This window comes from Vitis vinifera, chromosome 8 (assembly GCF_030704535.1).
Source record: "Vitis vinifera cultivar Pinot Noir 40024 chromosome 8, ASM3070453v1".
Classification (NCBI taxonomy): Eukaryota; Viridiplantae; Streptophyta; class Magnoliopsida; order Vitales; family Vitaceae; genus Vitis; species Vitis vinifera.
In genome coordinates, this window is record NC_081812.1 from 3,997,420 (window position 1) to 4,018,794 (window position 21,375).

Genomic DNA, 21,375 nt, shown 5'->3' on the forward strand with positions numbered 1-21,375 from the left:
TTTTACTTGCATTATCCAGTGAATAGAGAGTATTAAATTCTCGTGTATGCAGTGTTCGAAGACTGACGCCACCCAATCTCTAGGGTCAGAGACGTTTCTTCACCTACCATCTTATAGATTATTAAAGAGAGAATAACAGCAATTTCTACACAGGTTGGTTTAAAACCTTATTTGCACTCAGATGCCTGAATTCTCGACTTGGCTCAGGAGTCTGGTAGCCAACACTCTGGGGTGCGAAAGTAATAATAACCTTGTTAGATTGGTTTTTGAGATGGGATTGTCACCATATATCTTGTCATACAATTCTCGATAAAATCTGCGGTTTATATTTGCATCCATCAATAAAATGTCTTTACACATCCATTTTGAAACATAAATTCTATTGACGCATATACTTGAAACCTTTTAATATAATTATGTAATATATTGATTATAAACAAATGATGTTTTAATATTAATAAGAAAAATTAAATGTGAATAGAATGATGGAAAGTACATTATGATTATGGGAAAGAAATTTTTTAAAAATTAATGTAATAAAAAAAAAGTGATTAGGAGGCCCTTTGACAACTGTTTTTTAGAATAGTTTTTTGTTTTTCGTAACAAAAAAAAAAAAAAATATTATTGATAATTAAAAAACTATTTTATGTTTTGTATTCTTTAAGAACATAAAATAAAGTGTTTTTGTAGAACATTTTTTCTATTTTTTTGAGAATTGTTTTAAAAAATTATTACATAAACATATATAATAATTAAAAATAAAGCTTTAGATATAAAAATTATTTTTAAAGTATATTTTAAAGATATATTTTTCGGAACTGTTTTAGAAAATAGTTACCAAATATGACCTAACTCTTTTATAATATAATATTAGAAAAATATTTTATAAATGGATAGAATAAAATATAAATTAAAATAAGATATTAATGAATTGAATTCGTATAAATTAAAAAAATAAATCATTTATTGGATTATGAAACCGCAATTGACTTCAAACGGGCTCTAGATTAATTGTGGATTGAAATCTTTAGCCAAGTTCCAAGGGGACTCAATTATTGGGAATAGATTTGGGGTGTATCAGAAATCTAGTCACATGTAGCCCAGTAGTCCAGAAATTGGACCGGCTTAGGCCCAGCCCACTATCACATGACCGAAACACACTCTAGGGTTTGATGGCAGGCAGCAGAAGGAGCTCCAATCTGAGTGTGCTCGAAAGCGATCATTCCTCTCCAAACTCTGCTTTTCGGCCGATCTTTGGGTTCAAACCTTCAAGGTATTCTTCCAAACTCTATTCCCAGTTAGTTCAATGGACTTTGAGATTATATAGAATCGTTTGGGTGCTGAAAAAATAATTAGAAAATGAAACTTTATTTAATATTTCAATGGACTTTTAGATTATATAGAATCGTTTGAATCCTAAATTTTTCACAATGTAGTGCTATGTTTTTATTTATTTATTTATTTTTTATTTTATTTTTCTCATTTTCTTTGTGACCCAAACGGGGGGTTGGATTTCACTGTCAGATTGGGAATGTTATTGCTGTGAGTTTTGATTTCTAGGGTTTCTCTTTAAATGGCTGTGGAACTATTGCTAGTTTGGATTACGGCTCACACTGAAATTTTTTTTAGATTGATGGTCTTTGCTAGTTGGGAGTGTTTTCCGGTATAAAAAGAAATGCAGTTTAGATACAGAGAAAAATATGAAAGAAGTGATTAAAATTTTCGCCAATGAACTATTCGAGAATACAGAAAAATGCTACTTAAAATTGAGGTTGCTGAGGGGCATTTTCTTTTCTTTTTTTTTTGAAGCAAAAGAAGAGAAATAACTTAAGAATGAAAATGTTGTTTTCTTTCATTTCTGTATTTTTTTAAAATCTAACAGAGGGCTAGGTTTCTCTTGGAATACCTGTAACCTGTCTATGCTATTTTTGAAAATTTTGAACTCTAGGAATTCATTCTGGACTGACTAGATGGAAAAGGCCAAATAATCACTGGGGTGTCATTTCCCTCATGGTGCTAAAACCATTTTTAGTTATGAGGCTGAATTACTGTGACAATAACCATGGAAAATTTTTCACCTAGATGAAGAAATATTAGAACAAATTGACTAATTTTGAACAATGTTTTAAAAAGCTAAAGGTGGTCTCGAGGCTTTTTGCCAAAATGAGGTGAGGCATAAGCCTCGAGGCAGAATGAAGTGTAAGCCTCACCTTAAACAAATAAATAATAAAAATTTATCAAAAAATAAAAAAATACCCATAAAATCACAATAAAATTGAACAATATAAAAGACAAACTAAGACAAACTTCATAATGATAAAATTAATTATTTTCTATTGTTAATAATTCTAATTAAGTTAGTATTTCCTCTCATAAAATTTAACTCTCTCTCATGGTTTATTTTTCATTGTCAATAATTCCAATTTAGCTCCTTTTTCTCTCATAAAATTTAGCTTTCTCATGGTTTTGCCAAATAATTTTTAACATTACTACTACTATCACTAGGATCCTTCAAGGAATATAATAATATCCATTTGCTATGTTATCCTCCCCATTTGTGTTAATATCCACATATCCTTCTTCTTCGTCCACCCGCTGTGGTGGTATATATATATTTTTTTTATCTATTAATAATTATATTATATGTGAGATCAACCACTAGGAGTGACAACAATTCCCTTATTCTTCTCAATCTTTTTTTCGCCTCCACTTTAAAAGTTCACTGAAAGTTTAAGCCGTTATTTTGTAAAAGGTTTAATAAAGTGGGAACTCAATACAAAATTCACGAAATCAATATTAGAAGTCTACAAAAGCATAGATAATAGAACCCATTAAAACTCATTGAATATTGAGACTTAAGCCTCTTATAAAATATATACCAAAAGCTCATAAAGACCGAAAACCTTTTGGATATTTGAGGCTTAGGCCTCAACAACCTTGATGCTATAGCCTCAAAGTTATAAGCCTCAACAATGTGAGGCTATAGTCTCGAGGCTAATTTGTAGAGCCTCACCTTGAGGTGAGCCTCGAGGCATATCAATCTCAATATCTTGGAAATGAATTTGAGAAAGAGAGGAATTTGTAAATGGCGCGATTTGGAACATGGTTACTGGTTGCTGACTTGGCAAGTCTCGAGGCATATCGGTCTCAGTATCTTGGATCAATATATCATGATGCGCACACTATATTAGTTAAAAAAAATTCAAAAAACTCTAAAAGACTAATGCAAAATTTAGAAAAATAATTATAAGTTAGATGGATTAAAAAAATTAATAAATTAACAGCTATCATATTTAACATTATCTAAATAATTATAAAAATAGGTGTTGCAATTAGTTTATGGTAATGTTAAGAACTAAGTTTTTTTTAAAATAGTACTATAATCATTTTCATGCCAATTACCAATTTTTAGTAATAGTACATTTTGAAAATAAAAAATAAAAATGATAAAGGTGATTGGTAAAAATAATTATTTTGAAAATGAATGAGCTTGCAACTTTTGTGTTGTAAAACCGAGTTGTACCATGAGTTGGTGAAGTGATTCATATTTAAGTTCAAACCAAGTTATTGTTGAACTACATGATAGTAACTCGGGTATCAAACTCATCATGGCCATAACAAAGGTGGATATGATTCGGTCGATTCGTACCATTATCAGTCGTTACTTTGAACCGTGATTTGGAGTGACAAGTGTAATTAGTTCAACCACTGATTTAAACATCCATTATTTGTAAAGGGGAATATCTTGTAAATTGAATCCTTCATAATTTCTTATGCATTTAGCTAATAAAAAGGGAAAATTCTTGGGCAGTTTCTATAATTAATCTTATATGAGTGTATATTATCCTTTATGGTGGAGAAAATCTCATCTTACTTGGTCTTCTATTCTGAAAATTTCAGGCCTCTTCCTTCCAACTGTTGTGAGACCTATATTGGATTCCTTTTAAGCATCCAAGCAAGTTCATCAACCTGCCCTAGGTGATGTAAGTATCAAATTTCGCTAAATGTTCATCTTGGTAATCAATTCATTTTGTTTTGCTGTTGAATGGTTACATATTTAAACTTATTTTTAGAGTTTGAACACATTTTCATTTGTAAGATAATAAGTAATTTAAGAAAGTATGTGATGTATGAAATTTCTTGTACATTACACTATTTCACTGGTAGCTTGCCATCTATACATGGTATTGTTATTATTAACTCTTTTTCCTAGTTGGACGGATTTATTAACAATAGAATGTCTATGCTCTGTATGCTTTATCCTTTCATCCTTTCATTTAACCATTAATGGGGCAGACTTGGGTCTAACAATTTTATATAAAGAAAAATATTTGGCTTGAATAAAATTCACTAAGTACCTACCATGTTATGAAAATAGAAGCCTTTGGAAGAAAAGGAAGAGCACCTAAAGAAAAGATATAAACTCTTACCTTAAAAGGGAAAATGAAGAGCTCTAAAGTGCAAAATAAGTATCTGATAAAAAGTGCAAACTAAGTAAGTGAATTTAATTTTATTAGTTATAATTGAGAAATAATAAAAAGGTGAATTTATTATAGTCTTTAAAGTGATTTTGTTATGGTTGTTATAGTTAAATGATAATGTGAAATATGAGGAAATGAGTGATATATAGGGGTATTTTAGGAAGAAAAATTCTACCAACTTTTTATACTTTTATATATAGTTATAGATTATAGATCATAGATTATAGATTATAAACCATCCTGGTACTTTTTCTTTCTCTGTTTCTTCCTTGGGGACATGGGCAGCTTCTTATCCTTCTCTTGGTGGGACTGGTCTTGGTTCAGAGGTATGTGAGGTGGTTTTTGCTGTTGATTCTCTGGGAGAGGATAGCGGTCCCCTAAGGATGGTTTTGGTGAACAACACTTCGTTGGAGTTTGAAGAGACTGGGGTGATCCTGATCGAAGTTGCAGTGGGTGAGAAGGATAAGGAAGAGGGGTCATATCTTGGGTTGGTTTCAAGGGCAAAGGCGCCTATGGAGAATTGGTCCTCAAGCAACCTGACATTCTGACTTACAAGTTGGAACATGATACAGAAGTTCAGCACACCTGATAGGCCTTCTTTCTTGTATGCTTTGTTTTAAAGATAGATAGGATCACTCCTTTAAGAGGAGCCACACAGCTCAGTCACAGTACAAATGGCATATGCAGGAAAACCCGAAAACAAGATAGTAAAGGAAAAAAATGCAGAGCAAAATTACCTATGACTCAACCACATACAAAGTCTACATAGGATGCATTACCCTCTTCATAGAAGATGCCCCCATAAAACTAAAGTACAGAACATGGGTTCTACCTTGAAGAGGAAATGTTTTTTATGATCAAGAACCTATTCCTTGCTCTTCATATGCACCAAAGAGTACTAAAAGGAACTGAATTCTAGGCTGGCTTTCTCCTTTGCCCAAGGTCATTGGTGATCTAACGGCAAAATGGAAACAATAAATAAAATGCCTGAAACTCATGAGCAGATAAACATTTTGGAGTCGATCCTTACCTGCCCTTTTTGCAATTCTTTTGTCCGCCTTAGACCCCTTTGGAGTATGAGATTGTATATCTGCAAGAAGCCCATTTATATCAAGAATGAGGAGCTTTTTCCTCAAATCACCTAGAGGTGCTCTTTCTTGTGGAGCCTCCAACTCATCTTTGAACTTCTTGTTTTTCTCTGCTATCTGCTTGGAGGAAGGATCATCAGATTTAGTATCTGAAATTTTGTCATCATTGCTAGTGGGTTTCAAATCCCTTTGCCACACTCCCTTTACAGATGCAGGTCTATTGTCTGAAACCTTTGCAGCAAATTGACCAGTGGAGGCATCATCAACAACTGTTGATAAGGCGTCACTATGGTCTTCATGAACCTCCAGTGAGTTATCCTGTTTTTGTATTAAATCTGATGAGGTTGGCATTATTTTTTCCTTGGTACAATAACTTTTCAATACATCCAGTTGTTGTTCACCAGAAAATCCAAGCACTTCTGGTGTACTCCAGTCATTACATATCTCATCACCATTTTCTGGACTGGAGCGTTTATCAGTTGATATGATATTTCGGTCAGATTTGGAGAGGTCACCTTTCTCTAGCAGCTTATTTTCGAGTGCATCAGGCCTCTTCTTCATTCTATTTCTCAATTCCATTTCTTTCAGCAACAGGATTCACACTGGCAGGGCTTTCAGTTGTTTCTATGTCATTCTTTTAAGTTACCATCAACCAGAGATTGCAGAGTTGAATCTCCTTCTAGTAGAGTATCTTGCACTTCACTCATGGTTATCAGAAAATTATCAGGTTCATTGAAGACCTCCATATTTTCAGGCAATGTTCGTTTTGTTCTCTTCACCCTCCCTGGATTGATCTTCAGATCATTTTTGGTCTCCTTTACCATCTCCTTTTTCTATTGGGTCCTGCAATGATGGAAATTTAGTTCGAAAAAGGAAAAGATATATACTAATATAACACAAATCCAACAGTTCATGATTGTATATTATGCAAATAACCAAATCAATAACTTAGCAGCTCCTATGACTGAAGGATTGGATTGATAAACAGCTAAGAGACTATTAAAGGATGAGGATGGAGTAATTTTAAGAAGCCCTCAAGCTTCCATGAACTTCTATTTTTTTTTCTGCATAAAGTCCGTCTCTAACAGACATTCCAATACATCAACAGCTTTGTTGAATCTGTCCTCCTGTTCTTCTTGTTAACAAAATAAGCAATTGCAAAAATTCCAGCTTGAATTGTGCAAGTTTGGGTGCATTTTCTTCGTGCTCCTGTTGCTCCCATGGCTACAAAACAGGTATGCCTAGATCATTAGGCTAACTCTCTTCTTCCAGGCATTAATATATAGTAACAAAGTTCCCAACAATATCAAAATTGAACGTTTTTTTTAATCTACTGCAAATGCAGCTAATTTTCTTTTTCATTCAAAACTAAACTACAATTTAATTTTCCCTCATGATATTCAATAGTGCCCCTCAAGCTTTTATTCCATCTACATGTGTTCTAGAGTGCAAAAGCAAACTTATGCTTATGAAGTTAACCACTTGTACATGTTTTTTCAAATTATCAAATATATCAAAACAAGTTGCACTAGTTCTTCTCAATGTAGCAGGAAATTTGAAACGCTCTAAAATAAGCAAAATAGTACAACTTACAACTAAACAACATCTGAGGGTATTTGGGTGCAAAATTACATGGGCAAGGATTGCTCTTACAGCATGACATGGTGAGGAAAGTCAGCTTTCAACAACTGGTTGGGCATGCCGACAGTGGGCTTTGAGGCTGAGATCTTGGCACTCCTCAGAAAAATGAAGACTAGAAAAGAGGTAAGGGGGCAAGAGGATGGGAAGAGAAAGAAGAACTCTTCTTCAAAATCTGAAAGGGAATTAAAGAAACTGGAGTGTTCTGTGAGGCAAGAGGATGGGAAGAGAAAGAAGAACTCTTCTTCAAAATCTGAAAGGGAATTAAAGAAACTGGAGTGTTCTGTGAATTACAAGGGATCAGAAGGTAATTGATGAGGGTGTGGATAGGGAGAGTGGGAAAACACGGCAGTGGGTAGAAGATGCTTTTTATCATCATTTTGGAATGTTAGATGGGCGTTCGCTATGTTTGGGTCACAACAACCAGTTTGGTAGGCAGGCCTACAAGTAGGTTGTCTAGAGGTACTTTGTTTTCTCCAGGTCTTTTAAGCTTTAGGCTTTAGGATTGGTTCAGGGGCAGGTTGCTGTTGCCATTTCCTTTGGCTTTCCGGAAGGTGCTTTTTGTATACTCTGTGTACTTTGATGCACCTCTTTCAAGGGCTTTTAATTTAATCACTTTTTTACCTATCAAAAATAAAAAAATTATAAATATACATTGTAGATATAGATTATAGATAGATAGATATAGAAGGATAGATGTAGATAATTAAAGTAATTACGTTCTTTTTGTTAGATTGACAGTGTTTTCTATATGGGAATGTTTTCTTGTATAACAACATATCTATTTTAGATGCATATAAAATTTCAACCAATGAGGATTCGGGATTCAGATTGCTTAGTTAACCTCAGGTTTTCTTCTTCTTCTTCTTCTTCTTCCCTTTTTTTTTGTGGGGGTGTAGAAGATGAGAGAAAACTTAGGAATGGATATTTTGCTTGTTGTATCCACTAGTTGTTGCCTTTCTTTGGTTTTCTCATTAACTTCCAAACTAATTGCACTAATTTTTCTCTGCAGATGGTTTGATATTTGCTAACTGGTTTCTTTCTTATTATTTTAGCATTTTAAGCCATGGTGGGCTGGCAGAGACATTTACGGAATGTATTTACTCAAATTGGGAAAAGAGTGGAACATAATTACAATGTATCTGCTAACTTTTCTTGTTCCCGGTTGGAGTCATCACCGCTAGTAGGTAAATCAATCTCAAATCTCTTGGTTTAAGCATGGTAAAAAATCATCTTCCTCACAGGCATTTAGGAATGTCAATATAAATTTGAATTTGACAATTTTATCAACTTTTTTGAACAAGCAATATGTAGAAGAGTATTGTTTCTTTTTTCCTGTTTTGCTATATGAAGTTGAGCTACTGGCCTTGAACATATTATTCTTTTTATGCATTCAGAGTTGCTATGACTTAGAATTATTCAAAGTTTTGATGGCTGAGTAATATGGATTACTTTTACAGGTGAGTTGCCTTATTTGCAAAGGCTGTGGAAATTACCTTCTGCTACCATCCCAAGGCCTTATTACTATTATTTCCAACAGTTGGTAATGCTTACTTGTCCTTCATATTGATTAGTATTCTTTCTGGTTAGTACAAGATTTATGTAGTTGGTTCCTCACTTCCTATCCTTCATTTTAGTCAAACCATGGAGGAGTTTGGTTCTGTATCTCTCTGTTTTCTTTTTTGAGAGAAATATTTGATTATTTGTGTCGCTTCCCCCATGGCGAATTCTAATTTCATCAATGTATGTGCTAAAAAATACATTGTTGTGAATTTCTCGATGTGCTATTTTTGGGGTTGTGAACGACACACCAAAAATTGAAGATGGAGAAGACTGCTTCCAATTGTGTAATATGTATCTTTTCATTTTGTGGTCCAACGTATGACACACACACACACACACACAAGTGTAAGTGTTGTCTATTGGTTAAACGTTCAGTATGAGTAGGTAGATATAATTGGTGTTGGATCATTTTAAATATTTATTTATTTCATTTTCTAAAAAAAAGGCTTTAATTTGTTTCATCTTTTGTTGTTTTAGGGAATTTCTAGTTCAAGGCAGCTACTTGCAGATTCTGATGTAACACCTGTTGCTTCTCCATTGACACCTGCTTTGGCATTAAATGGTGGAAAAACTGAAGACCAGAAAGTTGTTTCCAAGCCTTCAAAAGTTCAAGCAGTTCTAAAGGGCATAAAGCAGGTATAGCATGCCAGATTTTTCTGCAACTTTTATCAATAATCATCTTAGGTCCTTTTTTGAATATATATGCACTGAATCTGGACTCTCAATGTGATTCTTTTTCTGTTTTGATAAGTGATGTCTTTGTTTTTTAGTACTTGTTTTGTGTAAGGTCACTATAAAAGTTAAGAAAATAACTTTTTTTTTTTTTATAGGTAAATAGATCTCATTAAGAGCCAAAAGGCTAGAGAAAAGGTATACACGGAGTATACCAAAGACAAAGAAGCAAAAAACAAAGGGGCAAAACAAACCTGACCCTTACTTGGTGGCTAGCCAATCTACAAAATCTATCAAAGACAAAGTGTGTTCCTCTATATACACCCTAGCCCAATTCACAAAAGTGTACAAAAAAATGGATTTAATGTCTTGATCGTTCCTCTCCATATCATCGAAGGCCCTCCTATTTCTTTCTTTCCAAATGGTCCACATCAAGCAGAGAGGGGCAGCTCTCCAAGCTTTCTCCCTTTTCTTGCCCACAAAGGAACCATGCCAACCTAGGAGGTTTTTTTTCACAAAGGAGTGCATCACCCATTGCACCCCAAACAGGGAGAAGATTAGAAGCCATAACATTCTGGCTTTCTCGCAAAACAGAAGAAGGTGATCTGTGGTTTCCTCCTTATATTTACACAAAAAGCACCTGTTGGGGATGCTCCAACCAAATCTCTTCAGTCGATCCGTGGTGAGCAACCTGCTCCAAGCCGCGTCCCAAACAAAGAAGTTAGCCCTAATTGGGATCCAAGGCGTCCAAATAGTTCTAGCCGGGAAGGGGGGCTTGGCGTCCCTTGAGAATGAGCTATAAAAGGACTTGACAGAAAAGGTTCCATTCTTGTTCTCTTTCCACCGGAACAAGTCCTCCACACCTCTTCTAATGGTCAAGGGATGAAGCTTGCTTAATAAGCTTTCAACTTCTCCCACCTCCCAATCATTAAGGTGTCTATTAAAACGAAGCCCCCAGCTACCTCCTCCTTCATCTTCCTCCCAAGCCTCAGCAACCCATCCTTCTTTATTGACGGAGAGGTTAAACAACATGGGGCAAGCTTCTTCCAGAGATTGATTTCCACGCCACAAGTCCTTCCAAAACTTCACTCTAGTGCCGTCCCCAATGATGAAGCGGGAATGAGAACGAAAATTCTCCCAACCTTTTCTGATGGCCTTCCAGACCCCCACCCCATACCGGTTTCTTACACCTTTGGAGCACCATCCTCCCTCTTGAAGTTCATACTTACTAAAGATAATTTGCTTCCATAGGGACTCAATTCTCATTAGCGAATCTCCACAACCATTTCCCAAGAAGGGCCTTGTTAAAAGTAGCTAGACTACGAATGCCCAAGCCACCTTCCTTTTTATCGACACAAACAACCTTCCAACTCACCAAGTGAGGTTTATTCTCTAAGGCTCCACCGCCCCATAAGAAGTCCCTTTGGATATTTTCAAGCCTTACACACACTCTCTTGGGGATCACAAAGAGAGAGAGAAAGTAGGTTGGTAGACTTGAGAGGGTGCTTTTCAGCAGGGTAAGACGGCCGCCTTTAAAGAGGTATTGCCTTTTCCTGAATCTTTCTTTCACTGCATCCCACACCCTAGTGGATTTGTAGGGGGCTCCAAGGGGAAGACCCAAGTAGGAGGTAGGTAAGCTCCCTATCTTACATCCCAAGACCGCCGCAAGAGTCTCCATAGGAATGCCTTCCCCCACTGGGATGACCTTTGTTTTACTCAGATTGACTTTTAATCCTGAAATCGCCTCAAACCACATGAAGGTCCAGCTAAGGTATTGTAACTGATCTGCATCAGTGTCACAGAAAATTAAGGTGTCATCGGCAAACAAGAGATGGGACACGAACAGCCCCTCACTTCCTCTTCCTCCCACTCTGAAACCGGAAATAAAGTCTCCATTTCTTGCACGAGACAACAATTGGCTAAGAGCTTCCATGGCCAAAAGGAAAAGATAGGGGGATAGAGGGTCATCCTGTCTTAATCCCCTAGAGCTACGAAAGAAGCCCGAGGGGCTTCCATTGATGAGGATCGAGAAGGAAGCCGTGGAGCAGCACCATTTTATCCAATTAATCCATCTATGCCCAAATCCCATCTTAGACATCACCTCCACGAGGAAGTTCCAATTGACATGGTCAAAAGCCTTCTCAATGTCCATCTTGAGAAGGAGGCCCGGGATGTTGTCTTTCAATCTAGAATCAAGGGCTTCGTTAGCAATAAGAACAACGTCCAAAATTTGCCTCCCATGGATGAAAGCATGCTGAGAATCAGAAATCACCTCCCCCATCACTGTGTTCAGTCTGTTGGCTAGGACTTTGGCAAGCAATTTGTACACACTCCCTACCAGGCTGATTGGTCTGAAATCTTTTAGGTCTTCGGTCCCCTCCTTCTTAGGAATGAGCAAGAGGAACGTGGAGTTTAAGCTTCTTTGGAAGGTCCCATGGAGATAGAACTCCCTAAAGAGGCCTAAAATCTTTGGTTTAACAACGTCCCAACAGAATAACCAGAAGGCCATTGTGAAGCCGTCCGGACCTGGGGCTTTGTCTCCACAGAAACTGCTTAGGGCTGCGAAAATTTCTTCCATAGAAAACATAACTTCTAGGCTGCTGGCCAAGCCTTCTCCCAACTCCTTGAAGTTAAGGCCGTTTATACTAGGCCTCCAATCCCCAGGATCAGAGAGGAGGGCTTGGTAGGCACTGCAAACACCTTCTTTTATCTCTGCCAAGGAAGAGAGATTTACCCCGTTCACTTTAATTTTGGATAGGAAATTCCTCCTTGCCCTAGCATTGGCCATTTTGTGGAAATACTTGGTATTTTTATTACCTTCTCTTAACTAGATTTTTCTTGACTTCTGTCTCCAAGAAGTTTCTTCCAGAAGGGCCCATTTCTTATATTCCTCAAGATTCAGATTTTTAGCCTCTAGATCTTCAGGAGTAAGAGTGTTCTCATTCTCCTTGGCCTCCCACCGTTGCAAGCGGGAGAAGGCCTCTGCTCTGTTGGAAGAGACGTTGCCTACCACCTCCTTGTTCCATTTTTTCAGGTCCTTCTTAAGAGCTTTGAGCTTCTCAGCGATGTAGTGGCTGCTATAGCCTTCAACCGAATATCCATTCCACTAGCTTCTTACTAGGTCTTTGAATCCATCAATTTTCAGCCACATATTTTCAAAACGGAAGGGGCTTCTGCTTGAAGAGAAACTACCAGCTTCTAGAACTAAGGGGCTGTGGTTAGAGACCAAGCGAGGGAGAGCAGATTGTGTGATGGCAGAGAAGTGGTCCTCCCATTGGTCAGAGATTAAAAAACGGTCCAATCTAGAGGCAGCTTGAAAATTCAAGCCCCCAATCCAAGTGAAAGGACCTCCAGCCAGTGGGATATCCCTCAACCCCAGCTCCCCTATCACCTCTGAAAATCTCCTCATATTGGCTGTGAGTCTAGGGGCATTTCTTCTTTCTTCTTGATATCTAACAACATTAAAATCCCCTCCTATGCACCAAGGGTCTTTCCAAAGGCCATGGATGGCTCCAAGCTCTTCCCAAAAGTCTTCCTTTTCGCTACCTATCACTGGCCCGTACACTCCAGAGAAGATCCAAGAGAATCCGTCAATGCAGTTTCTAAAACGAACAGAGATGGAGTACCCCCCACTTTCTACCTCCAAATTCTCCAAGACTCTGTTATCCCAAAAGAGAAGGAGGCCTCCTGCCGTGCCCTTTGCGTCCATTGAAGCCCAATTAAGAAATCTTCCTACTCCCACACTTTTCACCAATTGCATAGAAACATCTTTCACCTTCGTCTCCAAGAGACATACCAAATCTGGCTTTTGATTCCTCACCACTCCCTTGATCAGTTTTCTTTTTTCACAATCATTAAGCCCTCAGACGTTCTAGCAGAGAATTTTAATCCTCATTAATCAATTGGAATCAAATCCCAGGAGCTTTGACCGGATTTTTTGGTTATCCCTGATGTCCCCCCATAACTAACAGAGCATTCCAATCTTTTTAACTCTCTTTCAAATCAGGTGGAACATGATTTTTTCTTCTTCCTTCTCTTGCCGAGAGAGTTACTTCTAGTCCTCAGCTTCAATTTCGTAAGCAACTCCAGAATTTCAACTTCATGCCCTTCAACAGGCATTCCCAAGACTTTACTAAAAAGTAATAATTTGGAGAGCTCCTCTTCTGACCATCCTTCTTCACACGGGGGGTAATCCGACAGGTCCCTCTACTTTGCCATATTTTTTTCCAGATCAGAGGTCGGGGCTTTAGTCAAAATCACAGTTGACCCATCTCTGAGCATGGTGGACAGGGGGTTCGGCGTCACTTCTACATCCCTTGCCATTGAGATTAAAGGACTAGAGCCAGGTTCCCTTCCCCTCTCAAGCCCCGTGTCCCAAAAAGGAGAAGAAGAAGAGGATGACTCCCCTCTCAAGGAGATCGGGGGTAGAGAAAGCATACCTTGAAGATTGCGAGCTTCGACTGGGGGGGGGGGGGGGAGCTCCTTCACAGGTGGCGGCACTTCCAAAAGGGGTGACGCTTCCAACTGGGTGGGCTTGCGAGCTTCGATGGGGAGGGAAAGCTCAACTGCAGGCGTCGGCGCTTCCAAAAGGGGTGACGCTTCCAACTGGGCTTGTAGTAGATAAGTTATGTTAGCCTGATATACATTATGCATCCTTTGTGGTGGGTGATGGGACTAGAATTCATTATTGGGAAGATTTGTGGTGGGGGATCAGCCTTTGTGTTCACGATTTCTAAGACATTTTAGGGTTACCACAACTAGAAACCTATCCATCTCAGCCATCTTAGGTAATGACACCTCTTTGTCTTAGGATCTAACTGATGTGGAGATTGAGGATCTTGAAAGACTAATGACTTCACTCTCCCATGTACATTTGTCTCAATTTGTTCCATATGTGAAAGCTTGGGTACCTTCTTCTTCAGGAGTATTCTCAATAAAATCTTTTTCTTAGCCTTGTTCAATTTATCGTTTCCAAATTTTTGTTGAAATCAAGAGCCCCCTTCTAAGGTCATGACCCTTGCCTGGTTAGTGGCACATAAGAAGATAAATACCAATGATATGCTACAATTGAGAAGGTTGTTCAAAGCCTTTAATCTTGATTGGTGCATCCTATGTAGGGGGATTGGAGAGACGATTGATCATCTCTTCTTATATCGTCCAATTACTTTGGGGTTATGATACAAGATATTCTCACAGGCTGGGTGATGCTGTACGAAAAATAAAATGCAAGGAGAGTAGTGTATAATTGAAAGTACCCCATGAATCACTCTTAGAAACCTTTAGGCTTCACAAGCAAGTACTCTTTGTATCACACAAAGAGAATAGTGGTTATTGGAAATTCATTCATTGATTGATTCTTTTCAAAAGACTAATCAACTACTATATAAAACTTTTCTAGGGACTTTATAACTCTTTGGAACTAGTCACGTGGTAATTATGCAACTTGAAAATAACATAACTTAGACTGACTATGAGACCACATTAAAGACTATTGGGAAATGACAATGATAATGACTGCAACTGGTAACTTATAACCATTGACTAGACCCATAATTTGATTTCTGAAAAATACTTTCTAGTTTGAACCCATATTGAATTATATAAGATCCCCAATTAAGCCCATTATCATCTAGAGAGTGCCAAATTAAAGTTTGGGCCTTGGAGCCCACTTCTTTGCGCCTTTGATAAACTTTTAAAAGCGGCTGCCACTTGCCTCCATCAACTCCCCCTGGATTAGGAAAAGTTGACCCTAATGAGTTAAAGACATGAAATCTCTCATAAAGGTCTTGATTCAAGTGTTGGAATTCCTTATCTGTGATCCATGTGTAATCTGAAAGTGGTCTCCCTCTCCATTTGACAGATACTTTTGATAGCCACCTCCTCTAGTTGAAACAATGTGGTGATCAATAACATCTTTAATTTCCTCCTTTAAATGAGGAGCTGGTGATAAGTGAGCATTTTGGGCCACAATTAGTTGTAACATCTTCAGGATTAGAACATAGCGTGAGGTCCTTGATGTTGAAGATGTTACTAATGCCTATATTTTTTAGTAAATCAAGAACATAAGCATTAGAACTAATTTTTTTGAGCACTTTGTATGGACCAACATTCTTTGAGTGAAGTTTCTTGTATATACCCTTAGGATATCGTTTAGGCCTTATCCTTACCATAACCATACCTCCTTCCTTAAAATCAGCAAACTTTCTTTTCAAATCACCATGTGCCTTGTAATTCTCATTTCTAAGAGCAATCTTCCTTTGAACATTGTCATGTAAATCATGTATATGCTTACTAAAAGCAGCAGCTTCAACACTTGATTGTGCTTAAATTAATAGGCTTCCTGGGAAGCAAGCCAGTTACGATATCAAAGGGCTGTGATTGGTAGACCTATTTATTGAACTATTGTATGCAAACTTAGCCATTGAAAGAATCTGACCCCAATTAGTGACATGTTCTCCAACTAGGTAGCGAAGTAGATCACCTAAACTTCAGTTAACAACTTATGTTTGGCCATCAGTTTGAGGGTGAAAGGCTGAAGAAAATTTCAGCTTTGTGTTCAGCATCTTACATAAGCTTCTCCAAAAATAACTCCAAAACTTTGCACCCTGATCAAAAACAATAGTCTTGGGCAAACCATGAAGTCAAACAATTTCTTTGAAGAACAATTTAGCAACATGGACAGTATCCCAAGTCTATGAACATGGGATAAAGTGCACCTTTTAGAGAAACGATCTACCACGACAAATATGGAGTCATGTCCCCTGAAAGTTTTTTGGCAAACCAAGGAAAAAATCCATGCGTAGGTCTTGCCATGGTTCATGTGGCACAGGAAGTGGCATGCACAGTCCAATATTTTTCTCCCTTACCTTTGATGGTTGGCATGTGCGACATTTAGAAACATTCTTAGCCACATCTTTTTTTAAACCTGGCCAATAAAAATGATCCTCTTATCATTACGATTGTCTTTTATCGCTTCCAAAATGACCAAATGCTCCTCCAGAATGCAATTCCCATATCACTTGCTCTTGAAGTGATGTGTTAGGTAAGCAAAGGCAGGTCCTTTTGAAGAGGTCTTCATCATGCAGCAAAAAATTTGGATATGCTCCCAAGTTCCCTGCTACTAAGGCAGCATATATAATGCTGAAATCCTTGCAAGAATTATAATCCCACTTCAACAAATTAAATCCCACAACCTGTATAGCTATAGAAGAAAGGAATACACCACTTGACTAAGAGAATCAGCTGCCTTGTTCTCAACACCAGATTTATGCTTAATAACAAAGGTTGTATTCTTGTAAGGAGACCCATTTCGCATGATGCTGGTTAGGCTTCTTTTGAGAGTTGACATACTTGAGAGCTTCATGATCAGAATATAAAATGAACTCCTTTGGAAGGAGATAATGATGCCAATAGTGCAAAGCTTGAACCACAACATAATTCTTTGTCATAGATTGCATATTTTTGCTTTGCTTCATTCAGTTTTTCACTGAAAACTGCAATAGGATGTCCTTCCTGATCCACATAGGTGTTTTTGCTTGAATTCATCCCTAGTAAGTAAAGGAAATCTTGCTGTTTCTGTAATTTCTTAATCAAATGGTTACTCCATGGTTAAACAGCATGAAATAAGTTTTGCTATTTCTGTAAATCTTTTCTGTCAGAGCAAGTTAAACATTAATGGTTTGTTATATGGGCCACCAGATACTCCATGCAGCTGCATCCAATGGTTTCGCCATTTAGGTTGTATTTGTTATTTAGGAACTTGGAAAGTTTCCTTTCTGCACAATCAGATACTTCATGCAGCTGGACCCCAATGCCATGAACTTGTATGTGAAATTTTGCAACTTGGAAATTTTCCATTCTGTGCAACCCTTTTTAATCGCTTCTAGTTCACTTGGTTTCAGAGTCCAAAGAAGGTCAATTTAGTTGCTGAATTAGTTCGTGGCATGCGTGTTGAAGATGCATTATTGCAGTTACAATTGACAGTTAAGCGAGCCTCAAAAACTGTCTATCAGGTAATTTGACTATTCTAAACATTGACAATGTGGTTGTTAATTATCTTTTTTATGGTAACAAAAGAAAAGCACTGACCTTGTACCACATTTTCCTTTCCCGATTTCTCATAAGAGCAATGAACTTAATTTATGGATGATTAGCATTGTTTGAGTTAATCTGACACTCGATCTAATCTTTGATTCTCGGAAGTGTTTTTGGAATTTCGAAGAAAAGGAATTTAATAGCAGAAGTTCAATACTACATAATAGAAATCTGTGTCATGCAGGTTATACACTCAGCACGGGCAAATGCAACCCATAATCATGGCTTAGATCCAGATCGACTCCTAGTTGGTATGTAATGCAAATCAATTTCATTTCTGTTTTTTATATATACACTGCTAATTGTACTGTCTTTTTCTTACAGCGGAGGCATTTGTAGGGAAGGGGTTTTTTAAAAAGAGAGTGTCATACCATGCTAAAGGGAAATGTGGGATAAAAGTGAGACCAGAATGTAGATTGACAGTGGTAGTAAGAGAGATGACTCCTGAAGAGGAGGCTAAGTTAGCCAAGCTGAGAGTCAGCAATTTCCGTAAACTAAGTAAGCGGGAAAAGCGGCTTGTACCACATCAACTTATTGAGACAACTTCAATTTGGAACCGCAAAGCAAATGGTGGCGTGGCAAGTGATATGGCTTCATGAGCCTGTTTTCATATTTTTTGTAGTAGCTGTCAAAGACTGCCTCAAATAATGGATTTACAAGCTCCGTTGTATCCCTCTTAATTTATTCTACGTAGAACAACCAAAATCTGGCTCATGGAGGCTTCTCGTTAAGTTTGGTATTGGGTGGAACTCTCCTTCTGTATAGATTACTTATCTTCGTGACGCATTTTCCTTGTGGGGGAGAAGAGCAAAAAGTACTCCTACCTGGTGTATACTCTTCTCTTTCTCATTTTTTAAGACCTTAAAATTTATCTTAATTTTATTTTTATATTAATTCCATCAATAAATTTCAAACCTCAATTAATATGATATTTTTAGTTCTTAATTTTTATTATTTTATTATTATTATTTTTTTCTTTCTTCTCTCTCCTCTCTCTTCCCACTTACCACGCACCTACTCCCTCATTCTCTCTCCTCATTCGGACGACCATACCCCTCCCCCCCCCTTTTTTTATATTTAATTTTTTCCTTTTTTTCTCCGCGAACTCCACACTTCCCTTCCATTTTTATTTTTTATTTTTATTTCCTCCGCCGCCACATCCAACTTCAGGAGAGCTCACACTGCCCTTCGGCTATATATATATATATATATACTTGTTGGGCACGGAATTGATCGAACAAATTTTGTTTAAATAAAAAAAATAATTTAATAAATTTTTTTTACTATTAATAAAAATTCAGAAAAATGTTTTTAAAAAAATAAAAAAAATTGTTTTTAATAATAATTGTTCGAAAATTGTTTTGTAAATGAAGTTGTCTTAAAAATTCATTTTTAATAAAATTATTCAATTTTTTTAAAATAAATTCTTTTTTCTTAATTAAAATATAATTAAAAGTAATTTTTTGAAATAAAGGATTTAATTAATTTTTTTTAATGAAAATAGGATGAGAGTTTTTTTTTTCAAATTAAAGTTGTAGAAATCATTTTCTTAATAAAATTGGATTGAATTTTAACATTTTTGTAAATTAAGCTATAAGAGTTTTTTTTTAATTAAAAATTCTTTTACAAATAAAGTTATGTTTTTTTAAATAATTTTTATAATCACTTTTCTTAAATGAAAATAAATCAAAATACTTTTTTAAATAAAATTGTAAAACTAATTTTTGTGGCCAAATTGAAGTTTTATAATAAACTCTTTTGATACAATAAGTGTAAATAACTTTTTTGAAAATTAAATACAAATGAAATTAAGAAAATAAATTGACTCTTATTTTGTAAATAAATAAATTGAATTCATTAATTTAAAATCATTTTTAATAAAATCCTTTGAAATTACTTGAAAACCATTTTTTTTAATATATTTTTTTATTTATTTTGTTTACTCTTGTAATTTGATTTTTTTATTTATTTATCATGATTTGTACATACTCATTTGTGTGATTCTTTTTCTTTGTATCCATGACTAATTAATTAATTGTCACAATTCCCTTAATTCGTCCCTTAATTCGTTTAGTAGAGGCCGTATATTTCCAATAGATAACCTGATTTCCTAATTCAGACTCGATTTTTCACGGACCTGTTTTTTCTTCAGAAGTTACACTTAGGGTTTTTCTTTCTTATTTTGTTTTTCCTTTTAAAAATAAAATAAAAATGAGTGACGATTCCAAATCTTTTTTTTAAAATCAAATTTTCACTAAATAAAAATCAATTTGTACCATTGGTTTAGTAACTTTCATCCTATTGCTTTATACTAATGTTATGACTTTTGTCATGCCTCAGAATTCTAGGTAACCCAGAACCTGACCCATGATCCCAGGTCAAAACCTTAAGAGTTGCTCCTAATTCAAGCTGGTAGCCAATGTGAAGCCCTTGGTTTTTTCCTTTTTAATACAATGACATTTAGTACCATATAAATTTATTAAACTAGGATTTACTACATAATTTTTTTTTCAAACCATCACTTGCTTACAAGTAAAATAAGTCTACTAATCATCTTACCACACAAGTGATTATTCATTTTATTTATGATAATTCCTATGATAATATACTCCCAAAGGTTCTTTACAAAATTTAAAAATATAGATTAAGTTACAATAATTTATATAACTTAAATTAATACATACCAAAAAGGTGATGTAAATTAAGAACAATCATTGTTAAGTTATTCACTTTTTAGGACTTTTTGGAACACTCCTTGATTTTCCTTTAGTTCCTCAGGAATAATATTTACATTTAAAAACTTTTAAAAAGAAAGAGGTGAACATTTTCACGTTACTTAGTAAGGTGTCTTGCACCCAATGGGGTTAACGATTCTAGATGAATACAATATCATAGTATACCAAAATATTATAATATTTTATTTATACTTTATACATTAAATGAAACCTCAACCATACAAAATTAAATATATATCATATCAAATATTTATAATTTTCATAAACAAAATAAATAAATCATTTTTTTTCTAACAATATATTCAAACATATGTTAGACATCATTCAATCAGTTTATATAAATTCATCGTTCATATGATGCAAATGTTTATACATACTCAAGCAATGCACTATCATTCTCAAGCTTTCATTGAAGGATATGTGTCCGTACCTAAATATACTATTCATTTGAAATCTTACTAGAATAAATTTTTATGTCTTTCACACTAGAGATCTCACTTTATTCTTAATTCACTATCAGTGAGGTCCTTTTATTTCTCATTTTCTTTTCTTTTCAATTTTTTCCCTCTTTGGAATCTTTTTATTCTTGTTTCTATTTCATACAACTATTTCTTTTATTTTTCCTTACAACCATGCAGGTGAATGCGATAATGCAATATTGTGGACTTGCATTTTTCATTTGCATTCCCACTCGATGATAAGACTCGTTTTTTATTATATTGTGAAAAAACGATTTTTTGAAAATTTGGAGTCATCACTTCTTTTTGTTATTTTAAAAAAAAAAAAAACAAAATAAGAAACAAAACCTTAATGTGACTCTACAAAAATCGAGTTTGAATATGGGGATTAAGTTACTTATTGAGAAAGTATCGTAGGGTAACACCCCTTTAAACCTTAAAAAGGTTTTTACTAAGTAAAAATGAACTATGACAATTAATTAATTAATCATGAATAACAAGAATATACATGTCAATTGCAAACACAAATAATAAGAATACGAAATGAATAATAAAAGAATTGCACAAAGTGATTTATCAAAATGATTAAAAGAATTATTTGATTATTTTAAAGATTACAACATTTTAAAGAAATTTTAAAAAGAAT

General features: G+C 35.6%; 1 protein-coding gene across 1 annotated transcript; it reads left to right on the forward strand.

Moving 5' to 3' along the window:
• The first annotated feature begins 1,008 nt into the window (after positions 1 to 1,008).
• On the forward strand, positions 1,009 to 18,465 carry LOC100266839 (uncharacterized). The gene is made up of 8 exons (XM_002267796.4): positions 1,009 to 1,273; positions 3,901 to 3,983; positions 8,263 to 8,394; positions 8,668 to 8,750; positions 9,248 to 9,406; positions 17,344 to 17,454; positions 17,721 to 17,787; positions 17,861 to 18,465. Exons 3-8 carry the CDS (start codon positions 8,274 to 8,276, stop codon positions 18,133 to 18,135), a joined length of 816 nt encoding a protein of 271 aa, XP_002267832.1. The 5' UTR covers positions 1,009 to 1,273; positions 3,901 to 3,983; positions 8,263 to 8,273; the 3' UTR covers positions 18,136 to 18,465.
• Positions 18,466 to 21,375: the final 2,910 nt, after the last annotated feature.